The 16,432-nt window shown below is 42.8% G+C and overlaps 2 protein-coding genes across 2 annotated transcripts in view; both read right to left on the bottom strand.

Annotated features, from left to right (window-relative positions):
* Nucleotides 1–374: 374 nt before the first annotated feature.
* Nucleotides 375–1,189, bottom strand: T265_12548 (hypothetical protein; the record flags this gene model as incomplete). The annotated part of the gene is made up of 2 exons (XM_009164272.1): nt 375–557; nt 1,169–1,189. Coding segments are annotated over 2 exons (204 nt in total), but the record flags the coding sequence as incomplete, so codon positions are not given.
* Nucleotides 1,190–3,104: 1,915 nt separating this feature from the next.
* Nucleotides 3,105–16,432, bottom strand: part of T265_12547 (hypothetical protein) — a gene marked incomplete at both ends in the record, with an annotated part of 43,767 nt that continues 30,439 nt past the window's right edge. Inside the window, 3 exons of the mRNA XM_009164271.1 lie at nt 3,105–3,285; nt 13,076–13,294; nt 15,685–15,742. Coding sequence (XP_009162535.1) covers nt 3,107–3,285; nt 13,076–13,294; nt 15,685–15,742 — 456 coding nt within the window. The remainder of the gene's footprint in view (nt 3,286–13,075; nt 13,295–15,684; nt 15,743–16,432) is intronic.

Here is a 16,432-nt window from a genome sequence, read left to right as displayed (position 1 = left end):
GTCTGCAGTGTGTAGTACAAATCAATCTTGTGCTCTCCAAAGACATTTTGAGTAATGCGAGAGAGATACAGTTCAGTGCTCAACAAGCGAGTACCAACCGTCAGTGTCTTGTGTGACGGCCTCCAAATGCCTCAAGCATACCTGGTAAAATTCATGACCCTATCAACTTAGATATCTTAATATGTAATTATTAAAAAAAAACAGAGATAACAATGCTAACAGAGAAATGAATGTCCGAAGAGGGCAGATAAATTGAAATGACATCCTACTTGTCTCGTTTGCAGCACGTCGCACTGACAGACAATTTTCACACAAAGGCCAGCCGAACTGTTGATAATAATCCACGTTTTACAACTTGCATCCTTCCAACTTACATCCAAGGACCAAACATGTATACGTGCGCAATCAGCGATGATTTGCGCGCCGTTGAGTCTGACTTTGTTGCGCTGGTTCCAACCCTCGTCAGTCCACGTTATCGAATTTCGGTTTTTTCTGTTTAGAATGACCGTGTGCGCCCTGAATTCAAACCGCAGAGAATGAATCGTTTCACCAGACGTCTGCAAGCTTGCATGAGAAATTTTGCCTGGCCGTATCTGTTCCAATCAGTATCCGATTTAAAATGTTCTTAAAAGCAATTAAGTTTCTGTGCGTTTCAGTGAGCTTATGCTGGAAACAGTGAAACAGAAACTCTACTGTTCGCATTCGCGATTTACTCGTTTGTTTACATTATTGCTGTGAGAATTTCAGTTTGTTAACACATCAGTGCACTTCTAGTTACTTTGAACGCATTCGCTCATACTGCATAAAAAAACAAATTATTTTCTGACACAAGTTAGTCCGGTATTTCTTGGATCTTACAGACTACCTCACATTTTCTCAGCCAGAGCGATGATTGATATACGAACCACCATGCCTCATGGATGTAACTCCCACTTGGTTGCCTAATTTTCCGCTTATCTTTATTTACCAGCTACTGGTCTGAAAAGGACCTTCACTAATACAAGCATTCTTAGGAAGTTAGACTACAGTATAAATGAAATTCTAGTCAAGGGCATTGCAAAGAAAGATGTATTCCCTAGCAATTAAGTATGAGTTTGGGACCAGCACTCGAATTTCCTGCTCTGTTGGTCGAACATCATTTTTAAAGCACGGAAACTAAAAGACTTACTCGGGTGAATGAACCTCCCATCTAATAATCATCAGGTCTTTTGTAAGAATAAATGATTGGTTAGCATAAGTAAACTAACTATTTATGAGCAGACTGATTGTTCATACTAAAAGCACGTTAAAAGGAACCGTCCACGAGGAATCAAGTGCACCAGATACTCAAGTCTGGGCCGAGGAAGCATGATTTGGCATAATTATAGAGCTTGGACAATCCCCTACACATCAAATGAGGGTAGGACTCGAGTATGTCGGTTTTATGAAACCGACGAACACAACAAGCTTGCATCTGCCAGTGGTTCTTGTCTGTATTCCAGGTATTGAAGTTTTGGAACACAAAATTACAATTCTGCAACACCCTGGAAAGGTCATGGCGTGACGCAGTAAATGACTGACTATTTGTTTGTGCGGGTGCATCTGTTTTGGTTTTGCTAGCGCTACCCCATCAGTCGGTACATATTCGTCAGGCCACCAGACACCTGCTGTGTCCCGTAGTTCCTGGCACGAGTGAATCGCGGTGCTGACTTTGTCAGTAATTATTGTTCTTGTGGCGCTGAGGGCAACCAGGCAACCGATTCATAATGGTGGGTTATGTCAAGCTAACGAGTCAGATGTCAAAACACTGATGGAGTGTGTAGCCACCCAGTCATTCACATACCTGACCGTTCAGCTCACAGTCGCTCACTGGATCACGAGGTTTGTCTTTTTTTTCATGCTCGCAAAACCACGTCCTTTAGGGTGACTCATCGGACATCGATTGTCGGTACCGTCTGGTGAACGTAGCAACAACTCATGTGCTAACACACCCACGTACACGCAGGCGGACCTGCATATATGGAAACCGGACACAGTTGACACAGACTCGCGCGCGTGCAGGGAGCAGGAAGTCAGCCACTCTACACAGTCTACGGACAATTGTGGAACACGTGTTGCAGTCGCACTGCGGAAAAAACACGTTCCCGCCGTCCGGACTTTCACCAAAGAACTCTCACAGAAGATAAGTTCCTTTTTTGACTTGCTCCCATTTTCACATTGTATTTATTTTTATACGTGTTGCAACCCACCACTGTCAACCATGCTAAAAACTTTTATTAGTGCATCACCTGATTTGTGTTATGGCCATCAACAGCAGTGCACTAAAAAGTGTACTCATTATAGCCTACTACAAACACTGGACAGCCCATACCCATCCCAACCGAACTAAAAAATAAACCAACCTCACCCTTCACATGATCCTATTTACACGGTCGATGAGCACCCCAAACAGCCCTCCATAGCTTCCGTCCTTCTTGAGGCCTGACAGTTGGGCTCAGTCCAACTGTTTAGTTTAGGTTTAGGTTTAGGTTTAGTAACGGACATGTTACAAAACCCATTACATTTGAGCACAACCAACACACCCTGTGCATTATCATCTAGGGTGGAATAAATAGCCCCAAGATTCACCTTCAATGGGCGCACTAAGAGAGTAGTATTCCACTGTGGTGCGGATGGAGAAGTAAGGAAACAGAATAAAAAATCACATGCAATTACAGTTGAATTCCTACTATCAGGACAACCTCTCATTATGCATTCCTTCGTTGAAGAAACTATTGTATTAGTATTTTTCTAGCAGCTTTATCCTCATGGTAGTGTCAAGGTATTCGGGTTGACAATCATTCCAAAATAAATCAGTGAACACCTGATTGAACAGTACTCATGCAGCGCACAATCGTCATGTGATAGCCTCGAGAATGTCTACTTCACCTATACTAACCTGAAATATTATTCGTTGTCCCCTATCTGACGAAATCATCGGAAATATTTTCGGACGTTTGGACAATCATGGGATGGTGAAAAACTAGCGCAAAAATCACAAGCACATCTCAAGTTTTTGCGGTTGATTGTTCACTGTCAGGAATGTAATCAATGTCAAAATGTGCCCGACTTAGGCCACACACACCACTGCCAGTTTTGTAGAGTTTCCCGCCTTTGAGTGACAGCAAAATAACTTCTTCTTTCTGGTAAAAATATCTGCTGTATGTCCAGCGGCACCATTCATCCTCGAATTTACATGAAATAAATAACGCGAAACCGATACTTTGCCTTCCTTGGACGGGTATGGATAAATGGGCACCCTGAGTGCTATAAAATGATCATAACAAAATACGATAAACATTTTCAGACAACAGCGCTACTTTTTTGTGCACGAAACGTTTGTAAACGTTAGATTGCATTCAACAACGAAATGCACTGGACGCTTCACTTGCAATGACCTTCGTGCACAGTGACCTGAATGTGGTTTGAATCGTATCCGCGTTTGTCAATGCCCTCAACCATTTGAGTTTTGATTTTTCAAAGACCCATCAGCTTACACTTTGCTTCAGAGAGTCCGAAGTAGGTCAACAATTGGAATTATCATAAAACCACTTCTACTGCCCAATCCGAATAAACGTTGGGGAAAAAGATGTTGCTCGCAATGCTGTCAAACCGCTTGCCGAACTTCGATATATCTGTCATTGTGAACAGTGGAAAGATTAAATAATTTCGCTTAAAACAACAGATTCCGACTCGCTTACACGTGAGCCTTCACTGTAAGCAATTGGCTACCTAAAATGCACCAACAAAATCGCTGAACTCGTAGGAACGACGAACAAAGTTCTTTGTTGGTTGAAATATTTTTCGGCGGTATGATGGAACTTGGGCGGAAACGATAGCCTACAAAGGTAAATTATCTCTTCCATGGATTGTCAGAACAATCTAAGTTTTCCAATAAATAGAAAAAACGGATTCAACACGTTGGATACACGCATCCTATCTGATAGCTTTTCCTAAGCAATAGGCTGACAGGTACCTGAAGCAGAGTTTCCACGTCTATATCAAGTGCAGGCTATAATGTGATATTGACTGAATGTCACAGCCGTTTTTGTCGAAGTGCTTGCGCTATGGATCCAGCAGTTCATCGGCATCAAAGTATTAACACATTTCGATATGAAATTTGTCTTCCTCGTCCAACGTGCACGCTCATCTTAGTAATGTCTAGTCTGTTAAATTAACCATTCGTCTCCATAATTCAAACCAGCTTTTCACGCGATAGGCCAGTTTGATATGACATGCAGCCAATTTGAACTAATCAACCAGTGTCATACTTGTTCAACTGCAAGGGAAATGTGCTTGACGCGTGTCTGACATCTCTGTTCTATTGTCAGGCGGACTCGCAAACATCTTCAAGCAGCATTTCTGTATGCTACCAGCCTCAGTATGAATGAGAGCCAGATCGGTGGACTTAAAAGTATCCGTTCCTTCAGTATTAACGACAAGATAACACACGCAGAAAGTTTACTGACGCAAAATGCTCATAACGTTTAGTCTTCTCTGAATCGCATAAGTTTCGCACACATCCAGTTTTCAAACAAGTCTTTATTCGCCACGATAAAGTTAGGGGCCATCAAAGCCCCTCTGAGTTGAGGTGACCGATGGGAATGCTGGATGATGCTTGTAGATGACCGATGTGAACGAGCTCATGAGCGAGTTTCTCCTTGCAGTTATAAAGCGCTTGCCATAGGTTAAAATTGAAGAGCCATGTTATCAGGATGGTCAGCTTCCTGAAAGCAACCACTGAATGCCCGGAAGCTACGGAGACTCTTAGCTCCGCTAGATGTTGACCAGAGAGACAACGCCCCCTCAATATGCAGCGCGTCACAGCCTTGTATCAAACCCAGACAGCGCGAGTCAGCGTTGATCAAGGTCAGACAACGCCCCCGCGATATGCAGCACGTCGCTGCCTCGTACTAAAGCCAGACCGCGTGGGTTCAGACAGTGTCCTTCCAATAAAAAGCTTGAGGCCGTTGTGCTTTTCGCACTCGCACGCACTCGCGCTCCCGCAATCACTTTTTTGGAATATAGGTAATGTGTTCCCTTCCGTGAGCCTTTTCTCTCCGACACTAGGCACTGGAGCGGGTCAGCAGCAGATAGCACCGGCCGGCGAATCAGCAGATATAACACATGTATTATTTATTCTGCTTAAATACTCGTCGGTGTTACAAAATTAAGCATCCTCCATGTGATGTGTTGGGATTTATGTTGAAAGACCTCCTGACTTAACTATGGAAAAAAGGCAAAGTAATATAAGAGCCTCCCTAGTTCTGACTGGACTGGGCTAGTATTGCATATCATTTTCGTTGTCTGGAAAAGCAGTGAGTTGGCTGCAGATTGTGTAAAACAAACGCTGTCTTAATGACTGATCTATACCAGCAAAACAACAGCATACTGTGACCTGGAGAAATAGTTAATACGTTCATGACCACTCAAAACGCAAAACAAAAGTGTACGTTCCGATGCTGCGCATTCAACACGGGTAACAGTGTTACAACTGTCCCTGGGTTTCTAGTGTTGGAAACACTGAGTGGATGCCGTTGAGGTAAAGGGTGTCATCTCAGTCTTCGCTTATGAAGATTTAAATGATGCAAACGATATTTAACACAGATAAAACTGACGAGACTTTGCAAAGGAAAAAGATTTGTTCACATTCATGTATCATTTTTATACCAACGGCTTAGTCAGTTCAAAGAATCCAAAACAGTGTAATGTGTTCCCTTCCGTGAGCCTTTTCTCTCCGACACTAGGCACTGGAGCGGGTCAGCAGCAGATAGCACCGGCCGGCGAATCAGCAGATATAACACATGTATTATTTATTCTGCTTAAATACTCGTCGGTGTTACAAAATTAAGCATCCTCCATGTGATGTGTTGGGATTTATGTTGAAAGACCTCCTGACTTAACTATGGAAAAAAGGCAAAGTAATATAAGAGCCTCCCTAGTTCTGACTGGACTGGGCTAGTATTGCATATCATTTTCGTTGTCTGGAAAAGCAGTGAGTTGGCTGCAGATTGTGTAAAACAAACGCTGTCTTAATGACTGATCTATACCAGCAAAACAACAGCATACTGTGACCTGGAGAAATAGTTAATACGTTCATGACCACTCAAAACGCAAAACAAAAGTGTACGTTCCGATGCTGCGCATTCAACACGGGTAACAGTGTTACAACTGTCCCTGGGTTTCTAGTGTTGGAAACACTGAGTGGATGCCGTTGAGGTAAAGGGTGTCATCTCAGTCTTCGCTTATGAAGATTTAAATGATGCAAACGATATTTAACACAGATAAAACTGACGAGACTTTGCAAAGGAAAAAGATTTGTTCACATTCATGTATCATTTTTATACCAACGGCTTAGTCAGTTCAAAGAATCCAAAACAGTTTTCCATACACCATTCGCGTGAATAACCGTCCTAATGTCTATTTGCTGATGGGCTTAATTGTGAAACATGAAACTGGTTTCGAAAAATTGTTGGAGGTGTGCTAAAATGTCGCCAAAAGTTGTTTCGTCACCTGTAATTACTTAATACTTCCCCAAACAAAATCAACTCTTCAGTCTCCAGAAAGGTGCACTAAAACAACCTGAATAAACTAGGTAGGATGATATAGGGTTACTTCAAAGCCCCAAGTCTAACGGCAGAGATGTGTGATAAATTTGTTGGTCACCCTCTGGAAGAGTCACCTTATTTTGCTGATAATTAAATAGCTGGCGACTGAATCGGGAGTCATAGTACTTGCTAATCAGCACAACTCTTTTCAATTAGCTAGAAGTCATTAGTTTGTGACGAATCGACTGCCTTCATTCTCTTTTCTCTGGTCACCGATCCTCGAGAATCTGACTACAAGAATCCTCCAATACTTCATGGCAAAAAACTTATTTCTATTTCGGTGTGGCGCTATATGAAAGACTTCCAAACTGCTTTCTAGTAATGAGTGAGAGTCTTCTCAAGGATCCGTGCCGATACATTACAAATTAGTTTATAAGACAGTCCCAATTCTCATTTCCCAAAATGACGGCTATTGCTGTATGCTTCCAGGTGGTTAGGTAACAATTGTTGTTAATGTGAACTCCATTAATTTTCAATCGAGATTTCCACCAATTAGTGAGATGAATCTGTGTTGAAAAGCCAAGAAGCACTACCCAGCTGTTTTATCCCTATTAAGAATTCTTAGCAGTATTCATCTCACAAAACTCCGAGAGTACCCAAACCACAACCTTATCGTAGAACACTTAAGCGTTCGGCTACGGGCGACTCAACAGCAGTGTGATATAACTCTCAGACAGGACATAGTGCCTCTGATTCTTCAGTCACATAAACCAAATCACATGGTCTCGTATCGACTGGCTAATTGAGTAAGAACTTCCACATGATAATAGGAAATCTGGATTGAAAATTACGAAATCCCCTCACAGGAACATCAATCTATATGTGACTTAGAGGAAGAATAACTTCACGTGATTAGTGGAACTTCCATCTGACACGCCGTCACCCGAGCAGCCTGTCAATACGTGACCACGTGATGGGGTTTCTGTGGTTCAAGAATGAGCGGTTATGTCTTTTCCAAGTGAGCTGACTGTTGGAGATTTTCCATAAGGATGAAACAGATGTAGGGTTTTTCTCTGCTTTTTAGCATGAACTGACTTCAAGGCAGAACGAAATCTCACATAAGTAGAAAATGCTTCGCAACCCTTACAACTAGTTGCCCTACATTTCATGCTTTATACAAATAAACAGCAATGTACTCACTGTCTGTCACACAGTCAAACTGAACTTGGATATAAGCTTAGAAAATGCAAGAAAAACCCTCAACAGAGCTGATCCCACCATGCGTATGAGAGTTGCCACCTCTGATGAACTTCAGCCAAAGGAAATTAAGGAGTCAAAACAGCAGGTTACCGATTTGATTCCGCCCAAGAGGCTTCACTTCGTTTACACTGCATAACCCTGGCTGTCATCGTAAAAAACAGTCCCAGCCTACCTGTCAGCCATGAAGAATGGAATGTGGGAAATTACCAAAATGTCTTAGTCTGTACCTCACATCGCTGATCATACCATGTGCTCATTATACTGGCCTTTACCTTATGAACCCACCAGCATCAAAGGACAGAAGAACGTTGCTTTTCTACAATATCTACTGGAATTTCAGTTGGCAGTTAGGCAATTCTCCATTGCGCAGCCCCCGTTGTTATCCCTTTCGATTTGACTGCTAGAATGAATTACCTTTGTGTGAAACCGTCTGCGTAGTATATTGAAACTCCACTTCCACGGTTATTGACAGCAAAAGGTCTACCTGCTTGTGTCTGAAATCTCATCTGTGTTCGTTAGATCAGAACTGAGTAGTGAAGTGTGACGGTTTGTGATACAAAACAATCAATAATCCTGTTTCGCGCACAGGATAACTAATAACAAGCATGGTCGCGTCTTCAAGACATGCAGAAACCAGACCAATGAGGAAACAAACGTCCGTGTATTCCAAAAATCAGTAGACAGCAGTGCACAGTGGGAAACAAATTGCACTTTGCACGGTGATTGGATCTGTCTTTCCAGATATTACACAGAAACCGGAGAAAGAAGCAAATGGTTATTTAGAGAGAGAGAGAGAGAGAAAGTGGACGACTGGAGTAGTTGATGGAAACCCTCGCGCTACCAGAAAAATGCAAAAATAAAATGGTTATTAGAGAGAGAGAGAGAGAGAAAGTGGACGACTGGAGTAGTTGATGGAAACCCTCGCGCTACCAGAAAAATGCAAAAATAACTGGGGGAATAACCGATACACTCGGATGAACCGGGTAAAGAAAGAATCATGCTGAAAGAAATCTGTACCATATATTCACGAATATATACGTTCCAAGTAGAACAACCAAGATAGAGTCCCTGGTTTGATTCTGTCGACAAGGCAAAATGGAAACCGGTTTGAAGTGACTTTAGTGACGAACGTGAAAAAGTTGGAAAAGAAGGACGGAATCAACAAAAATGGAGGAAGGCAAATGAGTGGATTGGAACACAACGACAAAGGTGGCTAGAATAGCCGCCCAAGTTGCTTCTAACATATGCACTGCCTGGTAGAAGCGAAGTTCCATCGGCGAACAAGTGATAGAGGAGTATGGTAAAGTTAGTAATAAGGATAGTAATCGTAGTAGAAGTCGGCCACAGCAACTTTGAAAAGTAGCAAAATAAAATAAACAAATCAGCAGTATGATTTCTTGGAGGAACTGGAGGAAGTCGTCGAGTTATTCAACTGGGAAGGACTAAGTTGTTCCGTTTTTTTCGGGTCAGTGCTCAATTGGAAGATAAAATGCGGATGACTGGTGCATGGCGGCCCGACTGTTCGGATTGATGTCTGTGTTTGGTTTATCACGGTTTGGCACCAACGTAAAAAGCAGGCGTTAATAATCTAAACTGAAGAAAAAACGGGGTGCAATCAAGGCATGGCCCTTAACAATGCTTGAGAATGGGCCTCACCTCACATCTTTCAACAAAACGCTACAGAATATGCTACAATTATGATTCCAATCGAAGCACACTCAATGAACATCCTTCGGCTGGCTGCAAGAGGACTGTGGAAATCAATAAAGGATTTGAAAGTTCTGTGACGTGCTTTGTGCCCAAATGTCAAGTGTAGTAGTAGTAGAAGTAGTACGCCAGTCCACACCGAGTTGTTTGAGAAGACAAGTGTTCACGAATTAAGAAAGTACTCAAGCAACACAGAGCGAGACAATACGGAACTTGGGTTTCCGAACAGAATTCCATCTCCGTTTTGCAATCATAGCATTTCGTTGCACGGGTCCCTGTACATGTTGCTAAGGCATCTCACACCAGCGGAAGACAATCTGAATTGAAGATCTCAGTCCGAGAGCTTTATAATTCGGGTACATAAAACCCGGGTTACCTGGCCGACCCATAAAGTAGAGAACGTGCCACCTACGATACATATTCCAAAAATCTCGACTTGATTAGCTCCAAAACCTCTTTAAGTCAGAATGGACAGATATTTTCTTATGCGGTTGTCTTTTAGATGTACGTGTAATGAACCTGGTCAGCGTCGGCACTCTGGAGAAAATCACAACATTTAATAGGTTTGTCAGTGAGAGGACGAAGTCACATGACGGTTCAGATGGAGTGATTGGATTGGATGTCATTGATTGAAACCCATTAGGTCATCATTTTGGGATGTGTATAATAAGTCTACGAATTCATTTTCCGTTCTTTCAACAAGGCCTACCCTGATCAAGTTATTCAGATTATCCATAGTTTCACAGAATCCCCGAAACCGCCGAGCTACACAGTATGTCCACAATATTTCATAACAATTCCTGTGTAAAGAATACTGATCGACAAAAAGTTGCTCTGTCCAAACACGAGTGCATCCGTGGACAAGTTCCCAACATTTCAACGCAAATAAAAGAAGTGAAGGTGAACTCAGGAAAGTTACCCGATTTGTTGAAAACTGAAACTAACTCCCACAGGCCCGGCCTAGAAATTTAAATGGCTCGGTCCGGTTGGATCTTCATCCGATTTGCCATCGGATGACGTGGACATTCCGTCCTCCTGGGGAAGACCTCTCAACGCAGTTACATCTTCCGCTGGCAGATGAAGTTTTGAAGCTGTAGTAGAAATTGGAAACAAGGAAGGTGATGGTCGGTACAAACATTCATTCGGTTTCACGATCTACACACCCACGAATGTGTTAAAGCACGCTGCAGATGTGGACCAGCTTGTGAAACGATAACCCAAACAAAACGCTCTGCTGCCGTCTACAACTCAGTAAGGACAACGCTGACAGAGTAGTCGTTATCTCTCGGCCAACAGATTTACGTCTGAAACAGGTTAATCCCTTATTAATACCATGATAACTGACAACTCTGCTTAGGGTAAAACTTAAGTACCTTGACTTGGGATGCCTTTTTGCTATAATAATCTTTTCGATAACCGAAAAAACGTGTTTTCCTGGTGACGGCAGCCTCCCATTTCAGACATCATACAGACGAATGGAGAACCGGTAGTTGGGGGGGGGGGGGACTACGGTTCACCCACCAGGGCTTGACGAACAAATATGACGTCGATGTGATAATGTTTGTTCGGGTGGAAATTTCATCCAGAAGCCCTCGAGACTTATGGTGAACACGCATAAATTAAAACGTCTTGTACTATTTAATGGCCGGACGACCGGTCACCCTTCTTCCACCGACTTTGCGTGGGAGTACTTTCGCAACCGGTTACCGAAATTGATATAACCCTAAATAAAATCAAAACGCTTCGCTCCGCATGAGACGAAAATGTCAATCTTTCCGACTTCTGAAAACCATCGGGCAGGATGGTGCGATGAGGAACATTTGTGAAAATTCGTACCGGACGTAGCATTATTCTGCAACCGAAATTTGTGCTCCGAGCGAGATGCTCAATGTTTAGAGCGCGAATTTACTGACCGGAAAGTGCGTGGTTAGAGCCCGACCTCTGCCTCTCGACTTCTGTCTAGGCTTGGACAACGTGGCAGTATCTCATCCATCCTGCTTCCTTCGGGTGGTATGGCAGCTAGTCACCGAAAGGGCGTTACAGCTGAACAATTTAATTTTTCGATTTGTGCTCCGTGCAAACAAGAACCCGGAGACTTGCATCCATAAGCTCAGGGAATTAAAATTTGGAATACCGTTACTACAAAGTCCCTTTGACCTCAAAAGAAGCGTTTCGGAACCATTATGCAAGCACTTTAAATACCATACTTCACCAGACGTTGGTGAGACGTTGCCCTCCTAAAGTGTAGCTATTAGCCTGCAGTCCTGACGAAAAATGGTTCTCCTGAAGTGGACGATATCGTTCAAAATAATGCACCGTCAAACGCCACATTTCAGGTTGAGATATCTCATTATTCACCTGTTCATTGTTTGGTTTAATGATAGAACTCAGAGCCAAGAAATCATCACTTTACTGCCACAGATTTTCAAAGTCATGAAAACACAGGTTGCGAGTCAACTTTTGTTTACCGCAGAAAATCAGTTTCCATTTGATAGCACGGATTCGAACCGTGAAGAGATTCCAATCACAAGGGAAACTTGAACCTGAGTTACTGATTTCGGAAAGGGCATAAATGTGATCTGTCTGAATCCTTTAAAAGGCTTGGCGTGAATCACCAAATACTGCTGTGCATGCAATTTTAGCTGGAGTCCATTGCTGGCATGGGTCACAGAATACAGCAGTGGAGTGTGGCCATAACAGTCCTCAAGAAGACTTGGGTTATTCATACCCCGAAAGCGAAGCATCCACTACAAAGGGATCGACAGTCTGAAATCCCACAAAGATCATGTGGAAAGTATCTTCCGATATGCAATGCACAGGTTCAGAGACCACAGCCGCAAACTTGTGCACATATTGTCCAACCAACTATAATAATAACGTCTGCAATCGTTTCGCTTGTTTTTGATGGCTTTCCCTCTCTGAAGATACTTCGAAATCCAAGACGCCCAAACAACACCTCTCAGATGTCATCCAATGAAATTGCTTCATCAACACTTGAGGTTAGATTGACGCAAATATGGTCTTGCCTTCAGGTCTGTTCATCGTTGCCTAATGATGTGGTTTGTGCCATTTCGGTGCCACTTCAGAGGAACACCTGTTTCAGGTCCCAAAATACGCTACCCTAACATCTCTTCGTATTCCCATTGAACTGATCGTACCATATGATGTCTCGACCTTCCGTCTGTTCCGTTATCTTCAACCAAGAACTGAAGATATATGGTGCTTCCGACTAAGTGGTACGACACCTCAAGAAAACATTGTTTTCCACGCAAGTCCCACCCACTATGAGGTTGCTAGTCCCCTCCCTGCAGTCTGACCCATAAGTTTTACATCCCGTTGGTCATGGAAAAATTTTATTGTTCTTTTTTCACATGAAAAATGCTGTAAAAACCGGTATAAAAGGGTGATTCTTTGGCGAGGAAAAGGTTTCTGCCCGTCAAACGACGTCAGGCGTGTCAAGCAGTATAAAAGCAGTGTCCAAGCTTAGCGATTTGGGAGTGGAGTGAATTAAAGTATGGATAAAAAATGAGACGACCGCTTACGATTTTTTGTGCGACGTGCGAGCCCACACGGAGTGCTATCAAGGTCGTAGAAACTATCCAATGGCGACTCCTCGTGGGACACGGTGGACTCATGTGGCATCAGCATCGATGGAGCACGAAACATGTAACATAGTGGGTAGTATATAAGGTTGATACACGAGAACGAATAGATATCCGCAAATCGTAAAACTTGGGATGAGAAGAAAGTATGTCGAGATCCTGTTGTTAAGAGAGAGAAACGGGAAGAGATCCAATGACCAGTTATGGGAACAAAACAAAACAACGATAGAAAACTAGTCAACCACGAACTTGTACATGACTGGAGGACGGTATTCCCAAGCAGTTGTACAGCTAAATAAGTAACCAGAGACACGCAAAAGGCAACCCGTGAATGCATTGTCCAAGAACAAAGCTGGTGAACTGGTAGGATATTCTATGGTCAAATAAAGGCGTAATTTCGCTATTACCTCCAAAGATTCCCAGTGGGTGTGGGTCAGAACCACAGAACAAAACCTGCCTGTTTTATTAATATCGTGTGTTTCAACACCTAAATCAATGCTAGTTGGCTTGTTCGCTGAGCTGGGCAATTTGATTGCAATCAAATTGCCCAGCTCAGCGAACAAGCCAACGACCATCTACGCTAATTGACCTACCAACATTTTCCTCTATAGAAAACCCAAATCACTGAAGACATTTTGCGCAAAAGGTAGACTATGATATGTCGTCCACGTCACTGGTTATATGAGAGTAATCTCAACTCGGACAGTCGGTGTGAAGTAGTGTGTTCGAAAAGCGACAGTTAACGAATAGTATGTTGGCCGATCGTTTTTATTCTAACACCATTCCTCTTCAATCACAGCGCGAGATTATGCCGTTTCGGGGTCAGTTGAACGACAAACAAGTGTGTGCCGGAAATGGAGCACCACAGATTCCGTATGGCCGGGTTTTTCTGTCTTTATTGGGGATATAAAATTTTAGAGCATCCGACACAGAGGCTGCGCTTTTGGTTAACAGGGGAAAACCTAAACAAAAGTTGACCCATAATTTCACAAGTCGGAAGATTGAATTTTCTGTCACACATGAATAAGCATCTTGTTCCTACTGCTGCAAACAACGCCAAAAATCCACAGGCAGAAAATTCGACCGTTGGCCGGAATCTCGAGGGTTGGAAGCTTTCTGAGTTTCACGAGATGGTCACTATTGACGATTCCGAATAAGGATGAAATGCCTTCTCGGCTTTTCAGCATAGAATGGCTTCACTGATAGGACGATATGTCTACTGAAGATTAAGAAATCCTGCCACACTACCACAGAAAACGGAGTAAAGCTTAGTGCTGAACACGTACAATATATAGACAACGCAAAGTTGCCACACCAGTTTGTCATTGGTTTTCAACCAATGACAAGTTTTGGGGTTTAAGACGACCAATAATCGTTAAACTTATTACTCGCTGAAACGTGAAGATAGAAAACCGCGTTGTTTTCCCTGGTTTCTGGATACTAAACATCTGAAAAATACACAATAATTTAGTTAATATGAGCTCTAAAAGCCCAAAAGAAACTTAGGAAGTCACGAAAGTCTCTTCACTCAACGGGATTCAAACACAGGAGACTGGTTTTTGCTATGATGTCATTCTACTGCAATAGTACTGCAACGGAACGGCGATTCTTTCACGTTTTTTCCCAAAGCACGATGTTAAAAGACGACCGGTGGAATATTTATCAAATCAGTGTGATGAAGACTCAGGGTCCTTCGATATTGGATAAGACAATAAAAGGTCAATCCGATCAATAAGCTATTAGACTCTGACTGCCGTATATTACACAGTCCCTGGTGGCCTATGGAAACTTCCAGAATTCAATAATCTACTTACAAGGCTCTACGGGTACTAGTTGAGGTAGCTGGACTGGCCAGTGCATAACTGCACTCGATTCGAACGAGATCAGCTGGTTAGCCATGCTACCAATGTCGGACGACGACCTTACGGGGTGGACCGAATAGTTTTTTTTCCCGCGCTAAAAGATCAAGAAGTAAAGGACTGTTACAGGAATTCGACCAGACAAACGCTGCCACACATATGGAGTGAGATGCTTATCATCAGATATGATGCATGCAAGGCTTTACATTTTTACCCGATGGTTATACGCAAATCGTTTAGTTATTTATTCATTTTCCACCCACTAAGCCAAAAAGGGAAATGAAACTGATCAAACGTATATGCTGCTTCTTGGCGTATCGCCCTCAAACAACAGATGTTAACTCAGTATCAATTAATCTCAAACTGAACGACAGATGAAGGACGCACGCTGATTGCAACCCATAACTGCATTCTCGTAAACAAGTAACGTTCAATTGTGTACCACGTTGCCAAGATTCGTCCCACACAAGTGCACATCGGTGATTAATCCCAGCACCGTTCATCAAAATAAAATTGTCTCGGTAGCTTCAAAATGTATCGGATATACTACTAGTCAATGGTGGTCGCTAAGGTCTTGTGTTTTCCGATCAGCGCAAAATTCTGCGAGTTTTCGCATGGAAGCGAACCTGACAAAGAGAACCACGGAAAATGAAACTTCAAGTTTTAGGATCTCATTGTCTGTAAACATACCGTTCCTAAAGAGGCTGCCCAACAATCCGTAAGATTCTTCCATATGGTGCGCCACTTCCTGCAAAAACACAAGTTCAACTCGATTAGGAATGATCGAGGAGGGATGAGCTATTTCAACCAAGTTGATGAACTGAACTATTCGTGGCCAAGCTCCACAGAGGATTTTGATGATGATAGGATGATAGGACTACCTTCAGTAGTGAAATCAATTTTCAGTTGTGATAACACACTTCTTTACCTACAGCCTGTGATGCGACTGACCTTAACTATCGCCGGTAGCAGCAAATCACTCTCTGAACGCGTGCTGCATTGGCTCTGTTTGTTGTCCACCCCTGACTTAACGAGTGATACTTGGTCGACCGGACTTTTAAATGTACCACATGTTTTGGCCATCCAACATTCTTGCAACTGGTCAGCTACGTTTGTCACATGAAGCTTGTTGAAATCACAATCAGCTGACAGACGTCAAACCCTGCTTACTTAGTGCACACATATCAGTAGTGTGTTACATCGCGGAAGATTTCCTGTTAGTTTGACTGAACATCTGAACATACCTAGGTGTGTACATAGCCAGAGAGTAATAAATGTTAGGGAAGGGACTCTAAACGCTGGTGAGAATTATGGAGATGCTGAGGGGTTATGAAGGTAGACTACCCATTTCTCAAATTATGGGGTCGCTGGCACTGCAACTGAGTTGGAATCACTGAATAATCAGCTGTATCACTGTCAGCTCATTCGCGATGCAGAG

This window comes from Opisthorchis viverrini, assembly GCF_000715545.1.
Source record: "Opisthorchis viverrini unplaced genomic scaffold opera_v5_4, whole genome shotgun sequence".
NCBI classification, from domain to species: Eukaryota; Metazoa; Platyhelminthes; class Trematoda; order Opisthorchiida; family Opisthorchiidae; genus Opisthorchis; species Opisthorchis viverrini.
Note: the sequence above shows the minus strand (reverse complement) of the source record. Positions and strands in the feature narration are given on the sequence as shown.